The sequence below is a fragment of the Anguilla rostrata genome, chromosome 12, assembly GCF_018555375.3.
Source record: "Anguilla rostrata isolate EN2019 chromosome 12, ASM1855537v3, whole genome shotgun sequence".
Lineage (NCBI taxonomy): Eukaryota > Metazoa > Chordata > Actinopteri > Anguilliformes > Anguillidae > Anguilla > Anguilla rostrata.
Window position 1 is genome coordinate 18,610,653 of NC_057944.1, and position 11,726 is coordinate 18,622,378.

Consider the following 11,726-nt stretch of genomic DNA (forward strand, 5'->3'; position numbering starts at 1 on the left):
ATTTACTGGAATTAATAAAATTCTGCAAATATTAAATTAAAAAAATCAGCACACTTAACTATGTTCATCACTAAAATAACAATTCCAGAAATTTGTGTGGTTTTATTATTAAGGAAAAAATTAAATGTGCAAAAATAAATTTGACTGGACTGACTAGTATAACTGGAATAGATGTCCAATTTTCACGTACTATCTTTTGTTGAGTATTTTAAAATGTATTTGTGGTAGACAACCAGTCCAGTCCATGTGATTGCAGGATATACGTACGTGGCTCCCACCCGTGTCCCATATTCCCACACCAGGTGTGGATGTTCATCTAGAGGATGCACAGTTTGGACTAGTCTGGCATTTATGAGCAATCGTTACTCAGGAAAACTTGGCTGCTTTAAATTAATTAATTACTTATACGTATGCAATTTTTTAATCTTCTGACTTTAATCAATTTAAAATGCAATATCGTGACCATATCAGAATAAATGTTTTTCAGAATTTTAATTTCATTTTATGGGCAGTAAATATGATTTATGTAATATTTGGCACAATATATTTTATGTAATTATGTAATGTGGCAATTTTGAACCAGCAGAGAGTTGCCAGTGATTGTTGTTGCATCTAATTGTGTCAGTGAGTTTAAAGCACACTTCTCAGTTCAGTTTTACAATTGCATGTGGTTGAGCATGCCTGTGTGGTGAGAAGATAATTCTTATAAGGATTGGAGACAAAAAAAACATGAAAAATTGAATCATGACAGTTTGTAATTTTGTAACTAATACATAGCCACACCTCTGCATGTTTTTCCCCAATAAGGGAATGCCTCTTCCTCTCCATGAGCTCACAGGGCTGTGCTCCAGGAGGGTATTTAAACATGTGAGAGCACCACATCCTGTCCTGAAAGCATGGAGGCGATGTGGACCACACTGGTACTGGCACTGATGGCTGGAGATCTGACCCTAGCAGGAGTGTCAGGGTTGGCGTGCACACTGCAGGGGACCGCCAGGCCTGCTTCATTCTCCCAGCCTGGGGACTTTGTGATCGGAGGCGTTTTTCAAATCCACTACTATGTGACCACCACTGAGAACAACTATACCAGCCGACCAAAAGCGCCGCACTGTACAGGGAGGTCAGTGAAGAGAGGAAGAGCATTCTGAAATGTGGAGGCTTGTGGATACATGTTTTATATCTCTGAGATACATACATGAATATATAAACAAAATCTATCATAAAATACATTACTTAGATGAACTGCAAGATGTAAATATACTGTAATATATATTGTTCTACATATATGATCTCCAAAGTTTTCGTAATGGATTGTAGTGAAGATTTACTCTTCACTTTGAAAGCTTGTTAAGTTTGTGTTGTTTTGTTTATTTTATGCATGTTGCCATCATTGTTTTATTATTTTACATTATTTACAAGATTATTATTTAGATTATTTCACACATTATTTACCATCTGTTTCAACTTAAAGGTAAGCTGGTGCACATGCTTAGAGCAGTCAAGTATTCTCTTATAATTAAAAATATATATTTCTTTAACAATTTCAGAAATATTTATGTTCTGTAATTCTAGATGTCAAATAAATATAAAATATATAGACAATCTGGAACCATTCATTATAACTCCTAGAGCATCTTCTGCCATAATCTGTTGATATTTCTGGCGTACCAAGGCAATGCTCCACTCTTTTTTAGTATAGAATAGGTCTAATTAAATTAAAATTAAAGGTATATTTTTACATTCTTGTTTTTGGACAACAACAAATTACATGTTCTGTTATTTTCACATCATATTGTTGTTCAAAACAGTTTAGATTTCCGGGAAGTACGCTTTGCTAGAACCATGGTTTTTGCCATCATGGAAATCAACAACAGCTCAGAGCTCCTGCCAGGTGTAACTCTGGGCTACGAGATCCATGACTCCTGTGGCTCCGTGCCAGTAGCCGTGAAGGTGGCATTCCAGCTGACCAATGGCATAGAGCCAGTCTTCTTTCCCAACCAGACCTGCTCAAAGTCTGCCACTGTGCATGCTGTTGTGGGCGAGTCTAACTCCTCTCCTACCATCGCCATGTCCAGAATTCTCGCACCTTTCGGCATCCCCCAGGTGAGCTCCTCCTGCCCAGTCCTCATGTGTGTGTTCCAATAAATTATCATTATATAACCCTTGCACTTATAAATGTTTTTGAAATAATTCTGACAGATTAGCTATTAATATAGAATATACAATAAGTAAATATATTTTAGTAACAAACCTGCTGCTGTCATGGTAATTTGATTGCTGTTTCTGTGAATGGAGATCTCATTGTTTCCCAAATTAGCTACAATATATATTGCATTCTTTCAAGATTCCTCCTTCTGGAATACTTTCTGAATGGCTACAGGTATATTTGCACAGAGCTAGTGTATTAGTACTGAATAGATAAATAAATACAGTTCCGTTCGTAAGCGTTTGCACAGGGACACAATTTTTGTTGTCTTGGCTATCAACTCCAGCACAATCGATTTGAAATGAAACAACAAGTTTAAAGTTAAGAATGTCTGCTTTAATTTGAGGGTCTTCATTCATATTGAGTTATCCGTGTAGGAAGTACTACCCTTTTCGTGCAAATCTCATGCATTTTAGGGAACCAAAAGTATCTGGACAAATTAACATCATATTAACCCCTTAGCGCACATGCCAAATCTGGCCATTTCTTGCCCATTAGTGCGTCCATTTCTTGCCCTATTTAAAGCTTTGTAACTCCAGATGTGAACACCACTGAGACTAGAAAAATGGCTTAAATGAAGCAAGACATTTGTACCATTTCCAATACTAACTTAGATTATTTTATATTCATAATTTTTGAAGAAATAAAGTGCCACAAATGCAATTGTCTAGGCAAAAAATCTAAATGAATTTGTTCTTTTTTAGTTTGTAATGAAATACTGAGAGATTGCATATATACAGCAGGTTAAACTATACATGTGCTAGATCAAAAACTTCTTGACCACAAGTTAATAAAATGTAAGGGTGGATATGTAGAACTACTAAAGATCTATCCAGCAAAAACTAAGCAGTGTTCCAAGCGTCTCCAAATCTATCCAAAATATCTAAATTATACATTGCTGTAAATCACAACATATTCACGTATTTCACTACAAGTCAACTATTTTGACCCAAGACACTCACTGTTGCATCATTTTCAAGTGGGAATGACAAGCTTTCCGTCAGTGGTCTAAAATAGCTAGGGGTCCAGAAACATATCCAAAATCTCTCAAAACATGAATAAAATGCTTTTTGTCCAGATCAACAACAACTTTTACATAGAATTCTATCCATTTATACAGCTGGATATATACTGAAGAAATGCAGGTTAACTACCTTGCGCAAAGGTACAACGGCAGCGTCTTACCCAGTTCCTATGCACCTATGACCTTCTGGTTACAAGCCCAGTTCCTTACCCACTGTCCCACATTGCCATCTATTTATTCAATATTTAGTCCGAGCTATTGACTGGAGAATGGCATGGCACAATAATTTGTTAAATTGTCTTGTTTATTTTGTTATTCAAGGAGCAGCGTTTTGACTGCTGTATTGGAATATCTTAAGGCTATTGTTGGGTTTATCTTTTTGCTATGACGGAATACAATTTTTGAGTGGTGAAAGAATATTTCTATGAATGCCCAAATAGACAATATTGTCCATTATGTCATGGGTGGGGGGTGTAGTTACAGATGAGACTGCAGGGAGAAGGTGCTTGTTAAATGAATGGCCAGTGCGACAATGGTAGCGCTGCCAAACTCCGTATATAGTTGCCGTGTATAGTCTATGAAACTAGAACAGAGTTTCTGTTTTCAACTCATACTTTGGTTGCAGAAGTAATTAATTTCTAAGTTGAGCAATCTAGGAACGCCGGCATGCCGACCACTAGGAGGATTACGCTAAGAGGTTAATTAAAGACAAGATATTTAGTCCTTCTCTCTAGGTCATCCTCAGAAGAGCCCTCCAGCGGCATTTCCAGTCATCTCGATCCTCAATGCATATGGCTAGCTCGCCAGTACTTTTCACCCCTGCATCTTCCTTTAGTATGTCCACGTACGTCGTTGTGGGACACCCTCGTGATTGATGCCCGTGTGTTGGCTCCCACAGAACCAGTTTGCTGGTTGGGAGCTCCCGGTGTCTCTGGCAGTGACCAGCTAGCCTCATTCTCCTGGATGCTATTTTCTCACTCACCCTTGGTAACTCCTCATACAGATCCTTGATGGTAATATGTTAGTTCTGGTTGATGTTCAGTACTACACGCAGCATTATGGTGTAGCATCAATCCAGGGACTTCTGCAGGGTGGGCTTTAGGGTCCACACACTGGCCATGCCGTTCAGAGCTTTCCATGCGAGCGCCTTCCTCACTTTAAGGTCTTGTTCTGACGAGTTGACCCATGAGCCCAGGTATTTGAAGTCATTGACTTTTTTCAGACCAGTGCCTCCGGTTGTCATTAGAGGTGGATGGTCTGGGAGGATGTTATAGGTGATGACCTCGGTTTTCTTGGCATTTAACCTAAGACCAACCTTGGCACACTCTGTCTCCACTGTAGTCAAGAGCTCCTGTGCCTGCTCCACTCGGTCAGATAGCAGGCTGATGTCATCTGCATAGTCTAGGTCCGTTAGCACTAGCAGGGAGTCGTCTAGACCTCCTAGGTGTAATAGTGAGGCCGAGTTCCTGCTCCCGTCCACTGATGGCCTGCCTAAGTGCATAGTCCAGGACTATAATGAAGAGAAAGGGGGCGAGGGTTTCCCCTTGCAACACCCCCGCCAGGATGTCAAACTCCTCGCTGTTACCGGCTGGGGTCACCACCTTAGCTCTTGTACCTGTGTACATGGTCCCTATGGCCCGGAGTAGGTTGGGAGGGACACCGTAAGCCTTCAGTATCCTCATCATCATGCCTCTGTGTACAGAGTCAAATGCCTTTTTGAAATCGATGAAACACAGCACCGCTGTCAGGTTGTTCTTTTCACCTCCTCGATGATCCTCCTTAAGGCTAACATCTGGGTAACGGTGGCCCTCCCCTCTCGAAAGCCATTTTGGTTCTCCCTCAAGTGGGGGTCGATGGCGCACCGTATCCGGTTTAGTATCATGCGGTTGTACATCTTTGCTTTGATACATGTCAGACTGATGCCATGGTAGTTGTCAGGTTTTGAGAGATCTCCAGATTTCGGCACTGAGATGATGTTAGAGAGAGACCACATATCAGGCTTGTTGTTTCTCACCAAAACAAGGTTGCAAATCTCCAGGGTGATGTTGTCAAGATCGCAATTCTTAAAGACCTCTGGGGGAATGCCATCCGGCCCAGCACTTTTCCCCTGCTTCAGAATGGATTTCACTCTGGCAAACTCCCTGACTGTAAAGTGACCATCATCAATATTGAGATCTGTGAGGACTGCAGGTATCTCTTCCTCAGCTCCACCCACTGTTAGGTGTGTGCCTAGGAGATTCCGGAAGTGAGTGAACCAGGAGGTCACTCTCTCTTCCAGGCTGTTGCCTGCAACCTGTCCCTCCTTTGACCTTTTGTGCCCGCTCATCTCATTTATGACTTGCCATGACTCCCCATACTGTTGTTCGCCCTGAGCTGCCTCCACTCTCCGCACCCTCTATAAGCTCCTCCCCCTTGATCTTGTTGTAAATATTGAAGAGAAGTTGGTTGGCCTCATTCAATACCTCATGATTCTCCATAGTCCGCTCGTGATCGAAGCATCAACGTGCTTCCTCCACTTTTTCACGTGCCGCCATGACCTCTGGATGCCTGGCCCTCGGGGAGGTTCTGATCTTCTCCATCAGCAGCACACATATCCTAGTCGCCTCTACATTCGCAATGACAAACCGCTCGTACTTTGCATTCGGCTCCTCCTCCTCATCCTGCAGCTGAAAGCGATTTCTCACCTCCACTGTGTATCTGGTTTGAAGGTTGGGACTTGTCGAGAACGCCTTCCAGTCACATCGGATCCTCGGGCCTGGCTTGGGGACCCTCAGGCTCAGTCGCACCCTCATGGCAACCACTTGATGATCAGAGTCCACAGAGTCGAAAGTGCTGTTAGGTTCAGTGTTCAGGATAGAGTTCCTCCGCCTGCGCCTTACCAGTATGTAGTCCAGCTGACGTAACATCCCAGTAGCCCGATCCTGGCAGGTCCATCTCTTGCCCATTCTTTTCCGGAACAGGGTGTTCGCAGCCAGTAGCTGATGTTCCATGAGTAGGGCAGCAAGATATTCGCCATTGCGGTTGGTGGTGTTGTGCTATGTGAAGGGTGAGCCCTCTTGTCCGAGCTTCGCATTGAAATCACCCAGAATAGCTAGGAAGTTGTGAGCCAGGACCTTAGAGAGTGCTGTTGTAAGATCCTCATAGAACTTCTCTACTTCCTCAACTAGTGTTACGTTGGTAGGTGAGTACACGACCATGATAGTTGTAACTGGGTTGCTATCGAAATCCGTGATAAGGATCCTCTCGGTGTGATGGTGAACTCTACGGAGAGCCTTACGCGCCCGAGAACTCAGCATTAGCCCCACGACACCAGTAGCAGCCTGGGCCTCGTTTCGCCATGCAGATGAGGTGATGAGCGAGCATCCCTCCACTCTGCGATACACGATCGGATCATCAGCATGTACCCTCCTGTGCTCCTGGATTCCCAGGTTCTTCACTCCTCTTTCTTCAGCACAGTGTGCAAGCTCCGCCAACCTCCCTTCTTCCCTCACTGTGTTTGCATTGAAGGTTCCCATAATAAATGGTCTCCGACAACGCATGAGTGCATTAGACCATGTGCTGTAGTCAGATTGAACCCTCCCTTTCGGCTTTGGGGTCCCATCGTCATACTGTCCACCGGGGGGAGGACCAGCACCACCATCTGCTGCGTGATTCCTGTGGACTCCCGCCACTGGAAGTATAGCATTCTCAATAACTGGACTCTCCATTGTTAGGCTTTACAATGCTATGTGAGGGCAGTGGGGCGCAACTCCTCTCAGCCCTGCTCTGGCCGTTTTAGGCATAAGCCCTTATCCGCCCTTTACTCTGATACCTTCAGGTGGCATGCGGTACGGAGCCAGGTGCGAGCAGCACCCATGATTTTTGTTTGGAGTGACCTTCTCCTAGATGGGTTGCCATACATGGCTAAGCCCCACCTGCTCATGCTATTTGCCCATAGCTGGGACAGTGGTTGAGAGGCGCCAGGGTGTGTCCACACACCGGTGGGCCTATGTGCCTTGTCCCTGGGGCCCACTGCTGCTCCGAGATCCCTACAGTTTAGCCTGGGACCGCAAGGTACCCAGTTGCCATGTGTGGCCACGAGGAGGCACTGCAGGAGTCTTGGTGGTGGAGAGGCTATTTACCGGCAGAAGGAGACTTATGCACTCGGCTCCTCTTTTCACCCTCTGCCCAGAGGGCTAGCTGGCTGCAGTAGCTGAAAGCAGAGAGTAGCAAGCAGAAGTAGCATGCAACATACACTTACTACAAGCACTACTACCACAATACTACCGCTCAGACGCATCACACAAACCCTGTGTGCAAGCACACACACACAAAGTCCTTGTCCTTGGTTACAAATCTTTTGCAGTGAAAAACTGTATCTTCCCTGATGATGCAAAATTAAACCTGAAAGTCTGCACTTTAACCGCAGTTAAAAAAACATTAACTCAGTGTTTCATTTCAAATCCAATTTGCGGTAGTTGAGAGCTGAAAAAAAACATCATTGTCCAAATACTTATAAACTGCACTGTAGATAGTCACGTAGAATAATAATAATATTCATGGCTATAATAATGTTACATTCACTATTAAGATGCATATTTCCATTCATGGAGCTGTAGGTGAGCCATTTTGCCACCTGTGCCTGTCTTAGTGACAAGCTGCAGCACCCCACCTTCACCAGGACCATCCCAAGTGACTACTACCAGGCAGCTGCTCTGGCTAGACTAGTCAAGCATTTTGGCTGGACTTGGATCGGGGCGGTGCGGAGTGACTCAGAATATGGGAACAACGGGATGGCCGCCTTCCTGCAGGCCGCACAGGCAGAGGGCATCTGCGTGGAGTACTCAGAGGCGCTCTATAGGACCAACCCTCGCGCAAAAGTGCGACGCGTGGCAGAGGTCATCAGCAGGTCCACAGCCCGCGTCGTTGTGGCGTTCATTGCCGTAGGCGACATGCTAGTCTTGCTGTCGGAGCTGGAAGGCATGCTGATGGCCCCGCTACAGTGGATTGGGAGTGAGGCCTGGGTCACTAACCGCATAATATTGCAGTTCCGTCTGTTTGCTGGTGCCATCGGCTTTGGCATCCCCCGCTCAGTCATTCCAGGGCTGCGAGACTTCCTGTTGGACCTGGGGCCAGCACAGGTTTCCCACTCACCACTCCTCACAGAGTTCTGGGAGAGTGCTTTCGGCTGCAGCCTGGGGGGAAGTCAAACTGCAGCGGGCCAGAAAACATGCGATGGAAACCAGAATCTGCAGGATCTGCAGAACCCCTACACAGACACATCCCAGCTGCGCATCTCCAACATGGTGTACAAGGCTGTGTATGCAATAGCCCATGCCATACACAGCGTTATCTGCACAGACGAACCTAACGCTCCACCACACTGCAACACAAGTATCCGAGTTGAGCCACAACAGGTAAACGGTCCATTGCACAAACTTTCAACTATAATGGATATGGGTATCAACACTATAATTATTGTTAGTATGAGTTTGATGCCCTTATCCAGTGTGATATAGAGAATTTTCAAAACTACAATGCAGATTACAAATAATAACTCAGAAAGCACAGTTTAACCTACATTGCACAAGCAACGACCTAAAAGGCCACTACAAAAAATAGCCTTCAGTCACGTAAAGCCCTTTCAATCAGCAGAACAGCTATTTTCATGGTGAATTTACTGAGGTGGAACGTGAAAAACCGACAAAATCTGGGAAAGGAACATACCACTGCTGGGGACGTGGAGGGGGGGGCTGTGAGGATGTGGTTATTGGGGAAAAATGAGTGAATGGTTAACATGGATGATGAATGGAAATTGCGCTGGTCACTAGCAGGTGTACTACCAGCCCTCTGGCTCCCTCCCATCAGGTCATGAAGCACCTGAGAAAAGTGAACTTCTCCAGGAACGGGTACAAAGTCTCCTTTGATGCCAATGGGGATCCGGTGGCTACTTATGAGTTGGTGAACTGGCAGGTGATGAGGGATGGGCACATGGAGTTTGTGACTGTGGGCCACTATGATGCATCTGCCCCAGATGGACAGGTGCTGATCATGAACAGGAACATTACCTGGGCAGGTGGCCAGCCACAGGTAATTTCAAATTCTAAAGTGATATCATTCGACAGTTATGCTGGCTTGTCAGAGTTGCCTCGTGTCTATTGCTGTGATATTTGTTTGTTTGAAGGTGCCTTTGTCAGTGTGCAGTGAGAGCTGTCCCCCAGGCACTCGGAAGGCTGTGCAGAGAGGAAAGCCTGTCTGCTGCTACGATTGTGTGCCCTGTGCTGAGGGAGAAATCAGCAATGTCACAGGTACAGAGAAGCAAGAATAATTAGCTGTATGTAGCACAATAAATATATTGCATTTAGCATAAGTAAATTTGGAATATGTATATTTTCTGAATTTACTTTGGAGGCTCTCACATGTTGGGGGACACTCCTGTAACTTTATGAGCTCAGGCCAATGTTGATGGGTTTTATATCAGTGTACAGATCTGAAGTATAATACTAGTCACATGTTTCAATCCCACAACTCTGAGGACCTGTTTTTCATGCCCTGACCTCTTCTTACTGAGGTTTTCTCCCTTTTGTGCAGATTCCCTGGAGTGTATCACCTGCCCAGTCGACTACTGGACAAATGCTGAGAAGGATGAATGTGTACGCAAACCTGTTGAATTCTTGTCCTTCCATGAGGTTCTGGGGATCATTCTGACAGTCTGTTCTGTGACTGGGGCCTGCATGGCCATCACAGTGGCTGCTGTGTTTTACAGATACAGGGACACTCCCATTGTGAAAGCCAATAACTCAGAGCTGAGTTTCCTGTTGGTTTTTTCATTGAAACTGTGTTTCCTTTGCTCTCTTACCTTCATCGGCCAGCCCTCTGAGTGGTCCTGTATGCTGCGCCACACTGCGTTCGGGATCACCTTTGTCCTCTGCATCTCATGTGTTCTGGGAAAAACAATAGTGGTGTTAATGGCTTTCAGGGCTACACTCCCAGGCAGTAATGTCATGAAGTGGTTTGGGCCTCTGCAGCAGAGACTGAGTGTTCTTGCTTTCACTCTCATACAGGTCCTTATTTGTGTGCTTTGGTTAACAATATCCCCTCCTTTCCCTAGTAAGAACATGATTCACTACAAAGAAAAGATCATTCTAGAATGCGATGTCGGATCAACAGTGGGGTTCTGGGCTGTGCTGGGTTATATTGGACTCCTCTCTATATTGTGTTTTTTTTTAGCTTTTCTGGCTCGTAAGCTGCCTGACAACTTCAATGAAGCCAAATTCATCACATTCAGCATGCTCATATTCTGTGCAGTTTGGATCACCTTTATACCAGCTTATGTCAGCTCACCAGGAAAGTTCACTGTAGCTGTGGAGATCTTTGCAATTTTAGCTTCCAGCTTTGGTTTGTTTGTTTGCATTTTTGTGCCTAAATGCTTCATAATATTATTTCGGCCTGAGCAAAATACCAAAAAGCACATGATGGGGAAAATGCCATCAAAATCTTTCTGAAGCACAGAAGCAAATCTCAGTAATGTTGATGAATGATTGTATTTTAAATTTTCTTTTCATTTCGTATGTATATTTCTTTAAGTGAAAAGTGCATATATCTAAATATCTTGGAGGACCAAATTGTTTTCATCTCTAATTTTAACATAAGTAAGACACAGACCTTCATGGATTTTAACCAGCAATAAAGATTGATTAATCAGGGTGTTTCTCTTTTATGGCATTTGTGTATAATATGCAATTGTTCAGACCTCACTGAAAATGCACCAAGCAAAGTAGCAAGATTGGAACTTGACTTACAGGTTTCAAGGAGAACAAAGCCTCTGTCTGCAGAGCGCTGTTGCTGGAGAGCAGGCAGAGTCGGTCTTACTCTTTTGGGAGCTTCAGAGGGGAGCTGGAGGTATTTATGAAACTCATTGCAGCTGCATTGCACCTATTCTAACAATAGGTTTGTTTTTCAGGGCTTGGAGGGCATAGCTGTTTTCAGCTCATTCTTTTGGAGGGTAGTGTATTTGTTGTCTGGTGATCATTTGATTGACAACCTCATGTTAATATCACCTTAGAAGGGACTCCCACAGATATCCAGCAGACAGCTCCCTGGTAACAAAAAAATACAACATGATCAGACATGATTGTTTGTCTACCAGCCAGTCTCCGTCTAACAGAAGGGGTGTACAGGGATTAATTTCTGAGCATAAAATGAACACCTGCCATATATTGACTTTTGAAGTACGTGAAACTGAGAAAAATCACTCATGACCAAGATTGATATTTGCTTTCAGTTGATTTGCTCATCCATTTTGCCTTGAATCTTGAATCACACAAGTGAGATTGCACTACAAATACACAAGTGAGGATTACGGCACTACAATCATGAATAGTTGCAATATAAGTACGCAAGTGAGGATGACAGCACTACAATAATAATTAGCTGGCATAAATACAGCACACGAATACACAGCACACGTGAATAGACTATAGGTCAACCGGGGAGAACACAATATAGATGGAGAGC

General features: G+C 44.1%; 1 protein-coding gene across 1 annotated transcript; it reads left to right on the forward strand.

Moving 5' to 3' along the window:
- Positions 1-918: 918 nt before the first annotated feature.
- On the forward strand, positions 919-11,456 carry LOC135236733 (extracellular calcium-sensing receptor-like). The gene is made up of 6 exons (XM_064303248.1): positions 919-1,120; positions 1,809-2,103; positions 7,829-8,626; positions 9,078-9,299; positions 9,394-9,517; positions 9,801-11,456. Exons 1-6 carry the CDS (start codon positions 933-935, stop codon positions 10,712-10,714), a joined length of 2,541 nt encoding a protein of 846 aa, XP_064159318.1. The 5' UTR covers positions 919-932; the 3' UTR covers positions 10,715-11,456.
- Positions 11,457-11,726: the final 270 nt, after the last annotated feature.